General features: G+C 41.6%; 5 protein-coding genes across 5 annotated transcripts; 2 read left to right on the top strand and 3 right to left on the bottom strand.

Moving 5' to 3' along the window:
• Nucleotides 1-1,290: 1,290 nt before the first annotated feature.
• Nucleotides 1,291-2,556, top strand: LOC128743377 (uncharacterized). Its single transcript, XM_053839937.1, has 3 exons — nt 1,291-1,504; nt 1,593-1,685; nt 1,739-2,556. Exons 1-3 carry the CDS (start codon nt 1,465-1,467, stop codon nt 2,488-2,490), a joined length of 885 nt encoding a protein of 294 aa, XP_053695912.1. The 5' UTR covers nt 1,291-1,464; the 3' UTR covers nt 2,491-2,556.
• LOC128743375 (uncharacterized) lies at nt 2,550-3,766 on the bottom strand. The gene is made up of 3 exons (XM_053839936.1): nt 3,640-3,766; nt 3,449-3,586; nt 2,550-3,370 (listed from the first exon to the last, which is right to left on the bottom strand). The coding sequence occupies exons 1-3, from the start codon at nt 3,710-3,712 to the stop codon at nt 2,592-2,594; spliced, it is 990 nt and encodes a 329-aa protein (XP_053695911.1). The 5' UTR covers nt 3,713-3,766; the 3' UTR covers nt 2,550-2,591.
• A 607-nt stretch (nt 3,767-4,373) lies between these two features.
• Nucleotides 4,374-5,715, bottom strand: LOC128743649 (uncharacterized). Its single transcript, XM_053840266.1, has 3 exons — nt 5,474-5,715; nt 5,276-5,407; nt 4,374-5,223 (listed from the first exon to the last, which is right to left on the bottom strand). The coding sequence occupies exons 1-3, from the start codon at nt 5,565-5,567 to the stop codon at nt 4,427-4,429; spliced, it is 1,023 nt and encodes a 340-aa protein (XP_053696241.1). The 5' UTR covers nt 5,568-5,715; the 3' UTR covers nt 4,374-4,426.
• A 4,775-nt stretch (nt 5,716-10,490) lies between these two features.
• Nucleotides 10,491-15,917, bottom strand: LOC128740672 (uncharacterized). The gene has a single exon (XM_053836233.1). It carries the CDS (start codon nt 15,915-15,917, stop codon nt 10,491-10,493), a length of 5,427 nt encoding a protein of 1,808 aa, XP_053692208.1.
• A 2,846-nt stretch (nt 15,918-18,763) lies between these two features.
• Nucleotides 18,764-20,257, top strand: LOC128742810 (cyclin-dependent kinase 9). The gene is made up of 3 exons (XM_053839281.1): nt 18,764-19,029; nt 19,092-19,434; nt 19,494-20,257. The coding sequence occupies exons 1-3, from the start codon at nt 18,860-18,862 to the stop codon at nt 20,181-20,183; spliced, it is 1,203 nt and encodes a 400-aa protein (XP_053695256.1). The 5' UTR covers nt 18,764-18,859; the 3' UTR covers nt 20,184-20,257.
• The last annotated feature ends 100 nt before the right edge of the window (nt 20,258-20,357 follow it).

Genomic DNA, 20,357 nt, shown 5'->3' with positions numbered 1-20,357 from the left:
GACGTTTGCCGCACGCACACATCGACGCGCGATTTGTTGTTGCTGTTGTTAGATTTTGCATTGATTTTACACGTTTGTTTTTGTTTTCCCCCAGTTATACCCCGGTAAAAAACATACGTTTGAGTGATAAACGATAAGTTTTTGTAGCCTTTTGCACTGGGTTTAGCAAGTTCTATAGGCTGTCAACCATTCCGCGAAATTTTTAACTTTTAAGTTAAAATTTGACAGTTCGATGGTTATTTCTGCTCGAGTGGTTAAAATCAGTTCTGATTGCGAACCATTTCATATTTGACAGATTGATACTTGCTCTCACGCAATGTGATATATACAGGTGTGACAATGTTGGTTCAGTGGTGTTGGTGCAATGAAGAAATTTCATCATGGTGTGGGTGGAATCGTAAATCGACCAATCACGATGAAGCGTGACGTCAAACTTCAAAAACAAACCCCATTGTCCGACGCGGTTTGTTTTTGAAGTTTGACGTCGTTTTTGGATTTTTCGCTACTAATATTGCGATTATTATCTAAAATTTTTCTTTCGTCGGTTTAGTTGTGCGCCTAACAGTTGCGCGCAGCTCTGTTCTGGTTGCTCGCAGTCAAAGTATCTCTTTTACATTCTTACGAAATCTCGTAAGAAACTGTCAACGCAAGAGTTATGAGAAAAACAACAATATTTCTCTCTCGCTCATCAGCTGAATGCTAGGGTAACTTGCTTCGTGTTTGCCCGTTCAAACATGGACAAATTTTTCACATACGCAATCAGCATTTAAATTTTATCATTTTCGGTTAACGTAAGACATTGTAACTGTGTTGTTTGTAAGTCTGTACGTAATAGGACAAAACAAATGTTATCTAAGCAAAGAATAAGAGCATAAACATAAAAAACTTACACGTGCTTACACTGTCAATAATATATGATTTACCTTTGCGCACAACTATTTTAAACTGGAAAACGAAATATTTTCTCGGGAAGCACAATACCATCAAATGTCTTAATCTGCCACACCTTTTTAAACGTCATTGGCTCTCACTCGTTCTGTTTGACAGTTGGCTTATCCGCCCTTTTCAAATGTTGGTCGACATTTGATTTGAGTAAAAAACGCATAAGTAAAACGCATTTTTTCTTTTTTAGAGTCCCTTTCTGCAAACGTGTAGGTATGTGTTTTGTTTGTTTGTTGATAGAGTTGAGCTTTCTTTTGTTTAACTAATATTTACGTTTTACGTACATTGTTTGTGTTTTCGGCGATTTCATATCCTTTACGTTCTAAGTAGTTCTTTACATTATTGCTCATGTTGGTCTTAATTGTTTGATTTGAGAAGTAAACCATCTCATTGAATGGATTACAAAAACTAACATACAGGATACAGCCGTTATTGGAAAATTAGTGGTCAAGTCCACTAAGCCCGATTAATTGAAGCTTGTAATACCTATAGCTATAAACAAAAACCTGAGGTCGAAAACCGATGCTGCTTCAAGACATGGAGGAAGTTTATACAACTGAAGGTAAAATATCAGAAAGATAAAGAAAAACCCTTATTAATTACTTGTTGCATTATTTTTGTTAAACAAAATGCACTGCATTCGTCTTCAGACAAATCATTCTTAACTCCACGGAAAAAAATGCCGATCATAAGAAAGCCGGGAGAAATCGTATTCCCAAAGCACATGCGGCCAACAAGTATAGGTAATTTTCCATCATCCTATCCAGAACCCTTAGTTAATCATACAGATTTGCAGTGTCTACTCCTGTTAGCTTGCAAGTTGAATGCGATCAGCAGAATGTTGCCGAACAAGAGATCACCGTACTACACTTAAGCGAAGTTAAACCTGAAATAGATATTCAAGGGCACTCAATACTGGACAAACTCTGCGAACAACTGGATCGTGTGGAAAATAAGCTGGACCTAGCTATAGCTACTCTTCATCAGCACGAGGCATCGATGAGGACGCTAAAACGTAACGTCAAGGACATTCGGAATGAAGTGCGAAATAGAACTCGAACCCCAGCCCCAGGGACAGCAGTCACTGGCGATAAACCGTATCAGAAGCGAAGACGCGAAGCACTTGTTGTTTTCCCAGTCGCTGACGACAGCGCTCTACAGCAGCTTGAAGACGGTGTCAAGACAAATGAAGTAGTGCGTAAAGAACTGATTGATCTATTCAATGAGGCACCTTCGGTTGGCTCCTATGAATATCTTAGAAGGAACGTACAATGTCTGTTCTTAAACACCGCGAAATATACCTGGACGGGCAAACAGGTACATAATTCACCTTCCATACCGCCGTCCAATCCTGCATGCGGACTGCGCTCAATTGAGATTTTGATAGAATGCTGTTTGCAGAGGTTCAGGAATTCGCCAAAGTTTGTAGGTAAGGAATTGCGACGAGCATTGCAAAACTTTAATGACAGTATGGTGGGCAGAATCAGGCGACAACAGGAAAAGATGATGAAGAACTGTGAAGCTTCAAATTCTGCATCAAATGAATAAGTTTAAACTCGTATGGTTCTTCTTCTATATCTAATTTCTGGTAAAAATTACCTGCTGTATTTAAAATATAACAAACAAAAATAATAAGAACAAGCAGGTTTCTACTCTCCTTCACCGTTCGTGTCCGAGGTTGTTTGAGCTTTAATCTTTGCCCGCTTTACCCATTTGATGTATTTGGTATCGTTAAAGTTTCCTAAGGCTCGTTTAAATTCTTTCTCCATGTAGTCTCTAGATATCTTGGGAAATTTTTCGCAACCCGTGGAAATAAGTAGATCCACCAGATGCAATCCTTGGGCAGGGTTTGAGGGAGCACCGCTCAGATCCCTATTGGAAACCTTTCCAGTCCAGGTGTACTTGGATGTATGAGTGAACAGAGCGTAAGTGTTCTTCCGCATCCACTCGTACACATTATCGGAAGCAACCTTATTGTAAAGTTCCACTAGATCTTCTCGCACTTCTTCATCACCTTGTACGAGCTCCTCTATACGCAAGAAATAGTCGTCATCCGGAACGGGGAATGTTATTAGATTTGTACGATGCTTCTTTATTTGCTTCTCTTTGGTGTCTTCTTTAGGTGTTTCAAATTTTGATTTTATTCTTGCATCTTCCAAAAGTTTTACGTTGTGTTTGACTTTCTTGAGAACAGATTCGTGTTGAGAAAGTATCAACAAAATATTGTCCAGTTTTGTTTCTATGCGATTCAGTTGCTCATTAGTATAATAGTTTGGTTTGTTCAATCCGTCTTCTATCATATCATCGTCACTGTCAGTAAAAGAGTGGACTGAAGATGATTCACATGATTCTGATTTTGTAAATGAACGCTTTAAGGTTGCTTTCAAAGCAGGAGAGACAATTTTCGTCCATTCCGCTTTACGTAGCCCTGTTCCATTTGAATATAAAGTCGAGAAAAAATTATCTTTATTCATTGTTATTGAAGCTTGTAATGAATTCAGCTTACTTTCAGCCGGCTCTTGCACCAACTTCACGGGACTCGATTTGTCCACTTCGTCTGGAACACGGGAAATTGCTTCCTTTTTTCGTTTTTTCCCAACAGGCAACGTTTCGTAAGCCTCCGTTGGTCCCGTTTCATCTGAAACTGAAGGAAGGTTTTTTTTCTTTTGACGATATCAAATAAAACAATTTTTTTACTTGAAGTATCCTCGTCGAGTAAAAACTCAATTTCTTCAATACTACATTCTTCATCTCTATCTTCGGTTTCCATAATTTCACTTTTGTTTTATTATAATTAAAAGAAAATTGAAACAATTATTGTACTATTTCCACAATATGCTAGAATCCCTGTTTTGTACAGCACGGCAAGTTTAACACCTTTATCACAGACTCACAGAGCCATGAAGAAGTTTAAAAGCTTGTAAACAAAAACAATAACAGACCGGAATTTGAGCATGCATAAATTTGGCAAAGGTTATGTTTTTTGGGAAAACTAAAAATGTGTCTAACTGTTTGAATAGTAAATATGCACAGATTTAATAATACTCGTTGTTATAAAAATCAATAATTCTGGCATTAGTTTTCAAAAGGTCGCATAATGCATGCAAAAGGATTGATTATGCGACCTTCTGAAAACTAAAGCCAGAATTAATGATAAACCAAAATTCCAAAATTGAGGTTTCTAAAAATAACCATAATTACAGGAAGTGGCATACAATGATGTCCAAAATTTTTAATAATTCGGTAAGTGGGCAATTTATAAGAAATTAAACGATCAAAAAATTTAAAGATCGAATGTTTAATGTTTCGATTCATACATACATATGAAGCAACTTCATTTATTTGGTCGGTTCCTTAATGTTAGATAGGAATAACACATTTATTTGATTTTATAAAGAAATATCTATTTAAATTAGAAAAAGTATGTACATTCAACGAAACGCAAAAAATACCCTATCCTATCACGTAAAGCTTTCCCGGGCAATCAATCGTCATTCGTGTCGGAGAACGTCGACTGTTCCTTAATTTTGGCCGCTCGTTTCACCCACTTAATGTACTTGGTATCATTGAAATTGCCCAGAGCTCGTCGAAATTCCTTCTCCATGTAATCCTTCGATATTTCGGGAAAGTTGTCGCAACCCGTAGAAATAAGCAAATGCACCACACTCAATGATTGAGCTCGGTTGGATGCAGTGCCGTTAATCACACTGTTGGACATCTTTCCAGTCCATGTGTATTTGGAAGTGTTAATAAAGAGCGCGTAAGTGTTTTTGCGCATCCATTCATACACACTCGTAGTGGGTGCTTGGTTGTAAAGATCAATTAAATCTTCATATATCTCCTTATCTGCTTGCACTAATTGCTCTAAACGCAACAGATAACAATCGTCGGGTACTGGAAACGTAATCAGTTTTTTATGTCGTTTTTTTGATGGACGTTTTACTTCCTGTTCAGAATGCTTTCCTTTTGAAGTGCTTGGAGTGTCTTGTAAAGCTTTTATGCTGTGTTTAAGACTTCTAAGGATTTTATCGTGATGAGAAATTCTCGACATAATTGTATCTAGTTTTAACTCGATGCGATTCAACTGCTCATTGGTGAAGGAATTGATGTTGTTTGTTTTATAATTTACCATACTGTCGCTGCTGTCCGAATCGGAACTGGTTGAAGGAGGTTCATATTTTGGAGTTTTTCGCTTTTTCCTGGATGCAGTGGGAAATTTTTTTCTAGATGCTTTTATATTAGACGTTTTATACAATTCTTGTGGTTTTTCATCACTGGAATCTAAGGTTTTCAAATTAGATTTTTTCGCTAATGAAATACTCGTGGAACTTACTTTCTATTGCTCGCTGCTTGGGTGTCATGGAGCTCGGAGTAACTACTTCACCTGGGTTACGAAAGATCGGAGTCTTTCTTTTTGTAGAAAGAGACTTATTTGGTGAAGGCCTTACAACCGTTTCGTATGACACTGTAAGAGCATTGCGTTTTAAAAGTATTTTCATTTATGTAATTAAAATGAGAATAATAAATTAACCTGATGCACTATCTTCGTTGTCGTCGTCCTCGAGAAATTCAACATCCCCAAAGTCATATTTTTCTTCGTCAACTAATACTTCTTCAATTTGCATTTTTCAACGATACAACTCTGAAAAATGCAGGCTCCAACAAAAATCCAATAGTGTCAATTAATTACAAATCAAACAGAATCAATTGCTTGAGTTAAATCTGTTTGAGCTAAGCCCGGTGGACTCATTCAAACATGATAGAAATAAACTACAGTTCAACGAATAAAGAAATGTTACAAACAAGAAACTACAAACTTTGTTTGCTTTGTACTGTTTTTGTTTAATGATGATGTCCGAGAGCCGCGGTGGAAGATTGGACACGATGTTTGCATCGATTTTACCAAGGATTTCACGTGTTTTCAGAAAAAGTGTAAAAACACGCTTGTTGAAAGTTACTCATATAGCGAATCTTTGTTTATTCCAAGGTTTATTCAATCCGGCTACGAACTGGGTGAATATTATCGGTCAGATTGGAAATACTGAACGTTTAAAGATTATCCAGTTCCAACCCGGATTGAAAAAACAAATTCACTATTGGGTGCTTTGCCCAAAGTTAAACGCGGTCTAAAGGAAACACCACGCTTGAAGCAAACACCGCGCTAGAACTGTTGCCAGAATGCTGTTACCGAATTACAATTACCGAAAAAATTTAAGTGTGTTTGACAGTAGCCAACATCTACTGCCGGCGTGGGTATTATTTGCAAAAATCTGGCTACTGTCGAATTTGTTTATTCAATCCGGATTGGAACTGGATGAACTTTTTGTATTCATTTGCTCCTATCTGACAGATAAAATTCATCCAGTTTCAACCCGGATTGAATAAACAAATTCGACATAAGATTTGAAAATAATATATATCTGCCAGCATACCGGCTTTGCAGAGTGAAATGAACAGAACGTATAGCCACAGAGAACAGACATATATGTTCATATAAAATATCGTTAAAATGGTGCTTTAAACAAAACACTAGCGACATCTCTCTTAGCGTGCGCCAAATAAACTACATCCAAGTTGCCATAATCAATATATTTTCCTGCTATGTTCCACATATTCGAGTTACTAGCAACTATAATGCCAGTTACTGTAGCAACGACGTTGGTTCGAATCTGTTTACTGAATTTCAATAATGTTCAACGACGAATATAAACATTCGACTGCCTATCCCAAAAATTACTCGGTGAGGTGTATAAATCAAATTATTTTGTTGAGGTATGTACAATTTAAAATAAAAATTGGAATAATCTAACAAGTGGTAATACCAGGTACAATTTTAACAAACATGCAGGCAGTACGCAGGGCAGACTTCTATCTCTACATCAATCGCTCGCTAAGGACAGCCAAGTCTCACAATTTTATCGAACATTTCAATGGCAAGGAATACATGCTGGTTATTAGTGAAGACATTGTCAAAATAAAGAGGAAGCTTCTAAGTATACATCGATAAATTACAAAAACCTTAAACCACAGTCTGTGCTTAAACGATGCTGTATTTCGAATTTTTATTTTTCCTTTGGTCATCCTTGCTGATTCTACCTACGATTGTTCTATTATTTAGTTAAATATTGGCTGAATAGGGCAGACTTCACCATGGCGTCATTCATTTTAAATAATTCATTCTCTGCAGCAATTTTTTTTATTAATTTACAGAAACATAATTAATCGGAAAGTTTAAAAACGAATAATTCAATAATAACCTGCTCCGGAAAATGTTGTTTACTTATATCCTATTCACATGTATAAACAAAATGGTAGTTACTGTAGCAACTGTGAAAAGCTTTGATGAGCATGTGACTAGACCTTTGGAAATATAGACTGGCACTGACAACACAGAGAACAGACAATTATGTTCATACAAAATTTCATGCAAATGGTGTGTAAACTTTTAACCAAGACACTAGCGACATCTCTCTTATGGTGCACTAGTTATCCAACATCCAAGTTGCCAAATTTATTATATATTCTTGTCATAAACAACATATTCGAAATACTAGCAACTCTATTATCAGTTTCTGTAGCAACGGTAGTAGCAACGGCTCGATTTTGTTTATGTTATTTGTTGAACAAGGCTAAACATGGAAAACAGAAACCGAACAGCATTTCAAATTTTTCATTGATTTTATTAAGTGTGACAAAAAGTCATCTTATTTTGAGTTTTTTCACGTCGGATCGTACCATTTAATCGTTTCACATAAAGTGCGATGGTACTAGCAATAGCCTTTTCGTCTTTGAGCACCGAAAAACCTGTACTACTTCATCAAGGTCCACCGTTGGTGCAGCATTTGGGTTTATTTCATCGCCCTCGATGGCGGCGGCCGCTAAAATCACAGCCTATTCTCGGTCTGTACATTCATCTGGTATGTTCGCTTTTCGAAATAGAAACACGGTTTCTCGATCGAATTAAAAACGTGATTAAAAAGAAATTATTTAATCGTTACTATTTTTGATAAATGTTTACTATTATTTTAAGCGGTAAACATCGCGTTAGTTACTGTAGAAACTGTTGAATGCTTTGAGGAAAATATGACGAAAGCTTTGATACGCGTTGACAGACATTAACAGCCAAAGCTCATTCTGTCAGTGATGTGAGCGCCACGTAGTGGAAGCATTACCACATACTTACAAATTGGCGGCTGAGCTTTTACACACGTGGCGAGTTCAAGATGAATGTCTGTTCTCTGTGCTGACAATGAAAGCTTGTTCTATTAGTGATATGAGCGCCGCCTAACGGGAGCATTACCACATACTTCCCAAATGGCGGATGAGCTCTTACACATCCTGCGCGATTGAGATGAATGTCTGTTCTCTGTGGTATAGCGGTGTCATGATGCTGTTTCATTTGCGCAAATGGTTAGATGTTGACTACAAAAACATGGCTGCCTAGCAGGACCGTGGTATAAACCCGACTCTCCGGCACGTTTCCGTGACTGAAATTAAAATACACTGGGCGAGAAATCCAGGAATTCACTTAGAAATAGAAATTGTACACTCTACCAGAAAGCCAGCGCTACGTAAGAATGACGAAAAAATAAATAGGTTGAATGTTTACATTTTTCGAGTGATTTTTGCTTAAAAATTTGTTTAAAAACAACGCATAGTCAGAGTAAAGCTGGAATCACACGGACCGTCAGCGAACATCATCGGCAACGTATCGTAACGGACCGCTCAGTTAAGGCCCACGCAGAATTAGTACTTTATGATAGCGTTTGCGTAGATCTGACAGATAATCTGTCTAATTATATGGGAGAACTGCCAGATTAACGCAAACGCAACCGTAAAGTACCAATTCTGTATGGGCCTTTAGCTTCGAAGTACGATGCTGGTCTAACAAGCCAGTCGTCGTATGTTCGAATCTCGGTTAGGCGGTGCTTGCTAGATAGAATCAGTAGGATCGTTACACTGGCCCCGTAATTTTCCTGTACTCTAACAGCCAACTGCGAAGTCTATCGATAAAGAAGGGTAATGTCTAAAATGACGGTTTAAGCCCACGGCTTTGCTTTGCAGTAATGGTCGCATGCATTTTCAATGAGCACATTCACACGAGTGTCTTGACGTTCCGTGATGTGAGGTTCTGGACGCGTGGCGGCCATCACTTACGTTCCGTTACGCAACGTTGCCGATGATGTTCGCTGACGGTCCGTGTGCTTCCAGCTTAAATCAACAATTGCTGTTATTGATGTTAATATTATTGATTCTATGCCATCAAAAAATTTACCTATTGGCGTTAAGGGTAGTGTAATTTTTTCCGTCTTCGACCTTCGCGCACTTGGTTCAAATCGTAATCTTCACGATGCACAGTCGAGGGGTTTTCTTTCACTGCACAGAACGGGCCGACGCTTGTTGAAGAGATAACACATTTATTGTGAGACGACAAAGTGGTTGTATATTGCACCTTCCTTATGTACGTACTTGGAGACAACTGACTCAACTCATGCAGGTCATTAGTTATCAGAGCTATCAGATGCTGATATCTGCTGTCCCTACTCTCCTATTTCCGAATGTTGGAGATCGGCTGAGACTAATGTATGGTAAGCCGAGAGTGAGTTCCTTTCTCGCGGTCATCAGTTAAGCTGATGATCGTTGTAGAGTGGGTTTGAAAACTACCAATAGCTAATAAATTATGCAATATTTTACATACCGGCCGCCTTGGAATACGCGGTATTTCGAACGAATTAATCTACAATTTAAATTCTACGCTTATATGCTACAACTAATGATTTTCTGCAATTAATGGTATTGTCAACAACACGTGGAATTCTCTGGTGTATGGGATGCGAATCAACTCGAGGCCCGCTGCGTGGAATGCTGTCACTGGATGTCTTAATGGTGTGAATTGAAGCCCTCTTTATCGTCATATCTTGGAATCGTCAGAGTTGGACATGCATGACCACCCAAGATCGAACGCATCGAATTCTGCTTGGTTGCGTACCCAGGTTGCCGCCCGGCAACGTGGGGGATGGATGACTGTAACGATGAAAAGCGATTTTTTACGAGTCAAAAACAAATCTAAAACGACTTCCCTGTCGCGGAGGCTTGCGCGCCTCCGCGGACGCTCCTGCGCCGATGGTGTTGAACGTGGTTCCATCATTCTACTAGACTCATTGATCCGTTGAGATGAATGAAGGTTTAATGGCAATGAACGTTGTGTAGTTCTTTGAACCGCTGTAGACTGATGGATGCTCTGGTAGTGACGAGGCGGACGTAAATAAACTTTGGTACTAATGAATAGTACCAGATCCCGTGACTCACGTGGTGTTGATCACAGAACCGACCCAGGATTCACCCGGATATAGACATGGTTGAAGTACGCTGGCGCTGGCAGGTTTCACAGAAGACATCGTGGATCGGCCGACCGCCGTGGTAGAAGGTGGCTACGTAGACAAAACATTCCTTGAGCTTTTTAGAAATTCAATAAAACATAAACACTTAACTGGTATGCGGGAGCCTCCTGGCTCCCGCAGGCGCCCTGCGCCTTCGTTGGGGGAGGCCTAGTTCTCCCCAGATGGTGGTTGCTCATTGTCGCTGATGGGTAGAATGCATATTTTGGAGATAGCACGTACGATCTCCCCATGTTTGGTTCTGACTCTAGCAACTCTGACGTTTCCGTCAGCTCCTGGAAGGACCTGCGTCACCCGCCCCAGAAGCCACTTGAGGGGTGGAAGATTATCTTCCCTGATCAGTACCATGGCGCCTACGGCTAGGTTATTCCTTTGTTTTGTCCACTTAGTCCTGTTATGAAGGTCGGACAAATATTGCGTGGACCACCTTGTCCACACTCGTTGTACGAAATCCTCAGTCTGCTGCCACCTGGCGAGTCTGTTCTCAGAGATATGCTGCAACCACGGTCCTGCCACTGCCGTTAGTGGTCGTTGAACCAGAAAGTGGCCTGGTGTTAACACATCAAGGTCACTAGGGTCGTTGCTCATTTGCGTAAGCGGTCTGGAATTAAGACACGCTTCGATTTGCGTCAAAACTGTATTCAGTTCGTCGGGTGCAACCGTCCGTAGACCAATCACCTTCTGCAAATGCTGTTTCATTGATTTGACCGCCGCCTCCCACAAACCTCCGAAATTGGGGGAGTTGGCAGGTATGAATTTGAATGCTATTCCATCGTCCGCTGCTCCAGAGGAAATGGAATGTTGACTCTCTTGATTCCTAAATAGTGCAGTCAGTTCATCCAGCTGTCGTCTTGCTCCAACGAGGTTGGTACCGTTGTCACACATAATGAGAGCGGGTTTTCCACGTCTTGCCACGAACCGTCTTAGAGCGGCCAAAAAACCTTGAGTGGTGAGATCAGCAACCATTTCAATATGCACTGCTTTCGTCACCAAGCAGACAAAGATTGCGGCGTAATGCTTGATGGGGATTTTCCTTCGATTGGGATAGTTAATCAAAAAAGGACCGCAGTAGTCAACGCCGACACGCAGAAATGGCGGCGCCGGAGTGACTCTCTCCGCGGGAAGGTCTGCCATGAGCTGCTCGTGCACGGTAGGCTTGCTCCGAAAACAGGTGATACATTTATGAACGATACTGCGAGCCAGACTTTTAGCGCTGAGAGGCCAAAACCGTTCGCGAACGCTAGCTACCAACAGCTGCGGTCCGGCGTGGAGATGTTCGAAATGATAACGACGCATTATCATGGTCGTCAACGGATGATTCTTATCCAATAGTATCGGGTGCTTTCTGTCCGTTGTAATATCCGCATTTTCTAACCGACCACCAACTCGCAACACGCCGTCAACCAACCTAGGATGTAGTGTTCTGATGCGAGATGTCAGTTTCACTTCTTTGTTTCTCGCAAGATCTTCAAGCTCCTGGGCGAAGCATTCCTGTTGCGAAAGCTTCACTAGATGCAGAAGGGCGGTTTCCCTTTCCCCAAGTGTCACCGGACCCGACATCTTGCAGTTCGTTTCGCGTACATGAAGGGCATTGTGCTTGAATCTCATCAATAATGCGACCAGCCTTTCCAAGCGATGAAGTGTAGATCTCAAACTAAAAATGTCACTTGGTGGGGAGACTGTGCATACAGATGACACTGTGGAATCTTCTTCGAGGTCGGGTCGATTCAACTCTTCCAATACTACTTCTTGCGCCTGTGGCCAGTAGAGTTTCTCCTGTTTTAACCAATTGGGACCTTCCCACCACAATGAACTATGTACTAGATCAGAAGGTGAAACTCCGCGTGATAGAAAATCTGCGGGATTATCTGTGCCGGCTATGTGTCTCCATGTTCCGTTTTTAGTGAGATGTTGCACTTCAGAAATCCTGTTAGCGACGAACATTTGGTAGCGGGATGGGTTTGATGACAACCAATACCTCACGATCATAGAATCGGTGTGGAAATATGCTTGAGCAGACACCGAAATACTTGCAGCCGTTTTCTCGTAAAGGTGAGCTAATAAAACGGCGGAAGACAGTTCCAATCGAGGAATTGTCAGTTGTTTCCTCTTCTTTTCCAGTTCTGCGAGTGGGGCAACTCGTGATTTGGCTACCAACAGATTAGACGTGATTGTTCCATCAGTATGTCTACATCGTACATATATACATGCTCCATAGGCTTTCGTTGACGCATCACAAAAGCCGTGGAGTTCTAGCGAGAGACAATCCTTCCGAAATTCGATCCATCTTGGAATCTGCAACATTTCTAGTTTTGATAAACTGGTTCGAAACTCGATCCATTGGGTTTGGAGATCGCCCTGCAGAGGTTCGTCCCAAGAAACTTTCTGCTTCCAGAGAGTTTGGACGAATATTTTAGCAGAAACGATCACGACAGCAATAAGTCCGATAGGATCGAATATTTTTGCTAAGTCGGAAATGACCGTTCGTTTGCATATTGCCGATGAAGTCCATTCCGGAGCTTTAAAACGAAATACATCTATTCTGGGCTCCCAGATCAGTCCTAGGGTTTTTATAGTGGCACTTGAATCATCGAGTTCGAAAGAGACGCGGTCGTCGTGTAACTCCGCAGGTATCTTTACCAGAACGGCGGGGCAATTGCTACTCCATTTTCGCAAATTAAACCCTCCACCTTTCATCAGTTGTTGCATATCACTACACAGCTTGACCCCATCTTCAACGCAATCAACGCCGGTCATCATGTCGTCGACATAAAAGTCCTTGGCTAAGATTCTCGCTGCGTTAGGATATTTATGTCCGTCCAGTTCTGCTAGTCGCTTGAGACATTTTGTTGCCAAGTAGGGTGCCGACGCTGTCCCGTATGTGACGGTATTTAACTGAAACACTCGAATGTCATCGCTTCGATGGTCTCGCCAGAAGATTTTATGCAATTTTCGGTCCGCCCATTGTTGCAATACCATGCGATACATTTTTTCGGCGTCCGCTACGATGGCAATCCGATGAAGTCGGAAACGAAGAACGATCGAGATGATGTCGTCCTGAACCGTAGGTCCAACCATTAACGCATTATTGAGGGATACCCCGGTCGACGTGATGCACGATGCGTCGAAAACGACTCGCAGTTTTGTGGTAGTACTATCGGCCTTAATAACGCAATGATGCGGGATGAAGTACTGTGGCAACGCAGCGTCCTCTTCGTCAGCAACTACCTCCTCCATATGTCCCATGCGAAGATATTCATGGATGAACTCACTATACATCAGCTTTAGTTCGGGATTTAGATCTAGGCGGCGTTCCAGAGACAAAAAGCGTCGCAACGCCGAAGATTTTGAATCTCCAAGTTGACGAATAAGAAAATCCTTCTTGGGAAGCGTAACAATGAACCGCCCAGTTGCGTCACGCACTGTCGTGCGGTCAAACAGTTTTTCACAAGCGTATTCCTCCAGAGACAATATACTATTCGTTTTACATGACTCTAATTCCCAGAATCGTGTCAATAAATCATCTAGTCGCTCGGTGCATGCGTTTGCGACATGTGGTCTGCGAGCGTCGGTCTCGACAGGAAGGTTTCCGCAAACAATCCAACCAAGCGTTGTGTTTTGTGCGATTGGTCCATCCTCACCCAATCTAATCTTTTCGTGGTGTAACAGATCGAAGAATAAACCTGCCCCGATGATAACATCAATGCCGCCAGGTTCCATAAAGTGTGGGTCTGCAAGGGCGATGCCGTCCGGAAGTTGTAGACTAGTGGAATCTATCCTCCGGATGGGAAGGTTCAACGTAACTTGTGGAAGCACATAGAAAATCTCCTCTCCAATGAACGATGAAATACGAGACCGAATCCGAGCAAAGATGGATTGTTTACATTGTTTTGAAACTTGACCAATGCCGCTTATCGAGAGTGTTTCACGCGAACGCTTGAATTTCAATCGTTGCGCTGCGCGTTCTGAAACAAAGCAGAGCTGAGAGCCGCTGTCAAGTAGTGCTCTAGCTTGCATAGTATTTCCAAAATTATCTTCAAGAATCAAGACCGCAGTTGCCAGCAAGACTGATCGCGATGACTTGATTTCTTGGGCAGTGAGTACAACATTAGGAGAGTCAGTATGGGGTGGCGTTTGCATGTTTGGGCCTGTAACAGGAACGTAAGGTTCGGGAGATTGGTAAAAGGATTGCTGGGAACTGGGTAGAGTTGGCTTCTGTTGTTGTGCGATTGAGAGTGTCTGATTTGATTGTGGGTTCTGTTCATTTTGTTGCGAGCGCTTATTCGATTCCAATGATTGCTGTTCATTAGTGCGAATGTTGATATGCAACAATGAATGATGCCGCTGTCCGCAAACACGACATGTGCCTCGCGAACAAAATTTGGAAGTGTGGCCGTGAGCAAGACAATTGAAGCACAAGTTGTTACTGTTCACTGCATTTCTTCGTTCATCCACCCTCATTGCTTTAAACCGTTTGCATTGGTACGCGAAATGTTGTTCATCGTCGCAGAAAGGGCACGATTGCTGCTGGACCGAATAACTGCTGCTGACCTTGAATTGTCTCTTTGGTTCTGCTGATACCCGATTTTCGCCCGAAATCGACAGCAACACTGTCCTGTGGTTCGACAGGAATTTGATCATATCATCGTATGTGGCAACATCGGTTGATCGATGCTCTGTTTCCCATAAACGTAGCGTTGTTGAATCAAGCTTGCTTGCGAGCATGTATGCCAAAAGCGTGCTCCAAGCGTTCGTGTTTTCTCCGAGTTTCTTTAACATCTGGAGATGTTTTTCAAACTCTCCAATGACATAATTGAGTGCTTCGAATGATTCCTTCTTCATTGAATTGACTGCAAAGAGAGCATCTAGGTGGGATTTAACCAGCAGCTTTTTGTTTTCGTAACGTGACTCAAGCGAATTCCACGCTACAGAGTAATTGTTTGCAGTGAGATCAATCGATGCGATTTGCTGGAGTGCCTCTCCTGCTAGCGAAGTGCGAAGGTAAGTGAACCGGTCGATGTCAGATAGATGCGGATTGTCACCTATCAGGTTTTTAAAGGTGTCCCTAAAGGTGATCCACTCCATATGAGCTCCTCGGAAGGTCGGTATCGTCAGTTCCGGTAGCTTGACTCGCAAGGCAGATGCTGTTGCCGGAGTGTTAGTCGGTGTAGATAAAGTATTCTGAACACCTGAACTAGCCTCGTGCAAAACCATTTCTAGTGATTGCTTTAACTTGAAGTAGCGGTTTACAAATGCTTTCAGAATCTTTGAATTCTGCGCTCTACTATCTGCTAGTTTAGCCGCAGTTCGCTGAGCCTTAGTTACGGCCGACAATGTTGCAGCTGCCTCATCCTTGCCGGTATCGTCATCGGTATCGCATTCTTCCAGTACAATTTCTATATCACCGCGCACGTCACAATACTCATCATATACTTGTTCCAACTTTTTCAATCTCGCCAGGACCGATCCTTTGTCACGCTCATCTTGATATTGTTGCACAAATTCTTCAATGGATTCTATCACATCTAGCAATTGACGTTCCCTTTTCGTCAGCTTTCGCAAGTCGGAGCGAGTCATATTAGCTACAAAATGGATTCTAACCACTGCACTTCACACAAATTCACGCCGCTTAATCGAACGTTTTCGCGCTTGACAGAACCCACAGATTGACAGGCTATCAGGGACTTTAATTCATTCAGAAAAAAACCAACTACCCACGGTGATCTTAAACCAGCGAACCAAATCTGTACCCAAATCAAGTGAAACACAGTCATGCAATAATTGAGTATTTTATTTTTCGATTTTTCTTTTTCGCCACATGCAATTAATCAGCGTAAGATCATGCGTTCTTAACGCCACCCTTGACTTTCTCCTTATTATTAGGTACTTAGCTTGGATTTCTTTGTAGAAACCGTATGCGGCAGGGAACAATTAACAGTCACCGCTGTAAATCCGTGTCCAATCAGCAACGCAACCACGTTTTCGTATATCAGCCGCAACCACACCGAGCAGCAAGCAAGCAGCAGAAAGCAGCACAATGCCGCCTTAGATTCTCCGCACAATAGCCGATCCACACCGTCGCACAGCGATTAGAATTATTCACTCCGGCTCACCGTGGTCCCTTGTCGCTTCGATCGAATCCGGTTCGAAGGACCAGTGTAATTTTTTCCGTCTTCGACCTTCGCGCACTTGGTTCAAATCGTAATCTTCACGATGCACAGTCGAGGGGTTTTCTTTCACTGCACAGAACGGGCCGACGCTTGTTGAAGAGATAACACATTTATTGTGAGACGACAAAGTGGTTGTATATTGCACCTTCCTTATGTACGTACTTGGAGACAACTGACTCAACTCATGCAGGTCATTAGTTATCAGAGCTATCAGATGCTGATATCTGCTGTCCCTACTCTCCTATTTCCGAATGTTGGAGATCGGCTGAGACTAATGTATGGTAAGCCGAGAGTGAGTTCCTTTCTCGCGGTCATCAGTTAAGCTGATGATCGTTGTAGAGTGGGTTTGAAAACTACCAATAGCTAATAAATTATGCAATATTTTACAGGTAGTAAAAAAGGTTTCGTATGCTGCTCGCACTTACAGCAAGCCTCGCTCCAAACTGTTACCGTATGAGCGATGACAAAAGCAATAATCCTTGCAATAATCATCTCTTTTTTTCTCTCACAGAACTCTGAACAATGTCACCAACATCGTCATCGCGAATAGTGACTTCTGCACTGGGGTTGGTACTCAAAAGTATCCAGCTTTTTACGCGGTATAATGATGGCCGCTATCCAGCTTTTTACGAGCCATAATGGCGGACGTGTTCATAATATTTGACCAGCATTTTTGACATTTCCCTAATACATCGCACGTTTTCTTTCCGTACATTCCTTAAGTTTTAAGCGGGGTACGCTGCTGAAAAGTAATGGGTAAAAAGATAGGACAAGAAATGCTCAAGAAATCGATTTCGTTTACGATTTCTTAAGCAGTACGCACTTCATAAGAAATATTATTTCACGTTCAGATGGCGCAGTTTTACATGCAGGTGAATTAAAACGTCACTTTTCCGTACGGAATAATATCCGGCGCAATTATTACCACAAGAAAAAATGACAGGTGGTTGCTTGCATTGGAGTTGTCAAAATTTCTTCGGTAAATAGCAAGATTTTTTCTTGAGCTGTTTTCTTTTCAGCAGCGTACCCCGCTTTACCGTGAACGCGCGGAAAGAAAATGTATTACGATGTATCCAGCTTTTTACGCGCTATAATGGCGGACGCTATAAATTGTGTTCGTAATATGTGATCAATCTTTTTGACAACTCTGCATCCATCAAAACTGGGCACTCTTCTCCTGTACGGCAGTGTTGCTCTTTCTTTCGTTTACGCAAAAGAAGGAAGGCAATAGTTTTGTTTACATTTCGCATAGAGTGACTATATACAGAGTGGCGACAAGTCATCCCAAATGTATGCAATGCGGTTTTTCCAATGTTTTTCTTTCTCTTTCCTGCATACGCGTTGGATAGGTCTTCTGCTCGATTGGAATGACACTGACAGATAATTATCATTCCAATTTTGACATTGTCGCTACTCTTTATATAGTCACTCTAATTTCGCACAGTTTTGCTTTCCTTCTTTGACGTAAACGAAAGAAAGAGAACGGTAGTGTTGCAAGAGAAGAGTGCCAGATTTGATGTATGCAGAGTTGTCAAAAAAATTGTTCGCATTTTACGAACACAATTTATCCAGCTTTTTACGCGCTATAATGGCGGACGCTATAAATTGTGTTCGTAATATGTGAACAATCTTTTTGACAACTCTGCATACATCAAAACTGGGTACTCTTCTCCTGTACGGCAGTGTTGCTTTTTCTTTCGTTTACGCAAAAGAAGGAAGGCAATATAGTTTTGTTTACATTTCGCACAGTTTTGCTTTCCTTCTTTGACGTAAACGAAAGAAAGAGCACGGTAGTGTTGCAAGAGAAGAGTGCCAGATTTGATGTATGCAGAGTTGTCAAAAAGATTGTTCGCATATTACGAACAGAATTTATAGCGGCCACCATTATAGCGCGTAAAAAGCTGGATAGCGGCCACCATTATAGCGCGTAAAAAGCTGGATAGGGAAATGTCAAAAATGCTGTTCGAATATTACGAAAACGTTCGCCATTATGGCTCGTAAAAAGCTGGATAAATTGTGTTCGTAATATGCGAACAATCTTTACCTTTTTACCTATTTACCTTTTTTACCTATTTATAGGTAAAAAAGCTATATTTTTACCTATTTATACGCAGGGAATTACCGACTTGAGCGAAAAGTAAGCACATTTGAGTATAATTATCTCCCTGTGTTACAATTTTTTTTTAGTGTGAAGAGTGTTGCTGTTAATGACACAAGCGAAAATTCTTTGTTAACCTGAGTTGTTGGCGAGTGCAAGTGCAGCGATTGTATTTCCGCGCTTCCTTTTGGTGCCCATTGTTTTCCGTGGCTACTGTTCGATCCTCGCAGTTATTTATCGTAATCGATAAAATGAGCTCCACCGGACGCGAGGGACATTCTGCCGGAATGCAAATGTCCACCTCAAGTACGGTTTTGAGTTTGGCAGAAAAGCAAAAATACATCGAAGATTACGACTTCCCGTATTGCGATGAGTCAAGCAAGTACGAAAAAGTTGCGAAAATTGGTCAAGGAACGTTTGGGTAAGTTTCATATTGCTATTTTGTTCGACGAATGTTTTTTAATCGCGCATATTTATCAACAGAGAGGTGTTTAAAGCTCGTGAGAAAAAGTCTAACAAGAAGTTCGTCGCCATGAAGAAAGTTCTGATGGATAACGAAAAGGAAGGCTTTCCAATCACTGCCTTGCGCGAGATCCGGATCTTGCAATTACTGAAGCACGAGAACGTAGTTAACCTAATCGAGATTTGTCGTACTAAAGCCACGGCCAATAATCGATACCGATCAACATTTTATCTGGTGTTCGACTTTTGTGAGCACGACCTTGCAGGATTGCTGTCCAACATCAATGTAAAGTTTAGTCTGGGTGAAATCAAGAAGGTGATGCAGCAACTGCTGAATGGATTATATTACATTCACAGCAATAAGGTAGGAACAGTTGTAAATATAAGATTTCCGATCAATAACCCTTTTTCTGATTTTTCTAGATTTTGCATCGTGATATGAAGGCTGCCAACGTACTGATAACTAAAAACGGTGTATTAAAATTGGCAGATTTTGGACTAGCGCGCGCGTTTAGCATTACTAAAAATGGCCAAGCAAATCGTTATACCAACCGAGTGGTCACACTTTGGTACCGACCGCCGGAATTGCTACTCGGCGACCGTAACTATGGACCTCCAGTGGATATGTGGGGTGCTGGCTGTATAATGGCAGAAATGTGGACACGTTCACCCATCATGCAGGGGGCCACTGAGCAGCAGCAACTGATATTTATCTCGCAGTTGTGCGGCTCATTCACGCCAGAGGTTTGGCCAGGAGTCGAAAGTTTAGAGCTGTACCAAAAAATGGAACTACCACAGGGCCACAAGCGCAAGGTACGCGACCGACTGCGACCATACGTAAAGGACACCAACGGTGTGGATCTTCTCGATAAGCTGCTGATTCTAGATCCGAAGGAGCGAATCGATGCTGATTCCGCCCTCAACCATGACTTCTTTTGGACTGATCCCATGCCTTGCGATCTGAGCAAGATGCTGTCGCAGCACACGCAAAGTATGTTCGAGTATTTGACACCGCCGAGGAGGACGTGCCATTTAAGGCAGTACCAGCAGCAGATGGTCAATCCAGTACAGGCTCGGCCACAGGATAATAGCTACCAAGATAGAGTTTACTAGGAAGTCTGTACGGCTCCTGTAACATTGTTGTTCGACTATATTTCTTAAGCTTTAGTATAAAATATCTTATATTAGTCGGTATGAATCATTTTCGAATTTCTATAAACGTTATTCTCATAGTTATTGTTTTTGAAAGTTACGATTTATCACAACCCCCGATGCAGGATAATTTTG

This window comes from Sabethes cyaneus, chromosome 3, assembly GCF_943734655.1.
Source record: "Sabethes cyaneus chromosome 3, idSabCyanKW18_F2, whole genome shotgun sequence".
In the NCBI taxonomy this organism is placed as follows: Eukaryota; Metazoa; Arthropoda; class Insecta; order Diptera; family Culicidae; genus Sabethes; species Sabethes cyaneus.
Note: the sequence above shows the minus strand (reverse complement) of the source record. Positions and strands in the feature narration are given on the sequence as shown.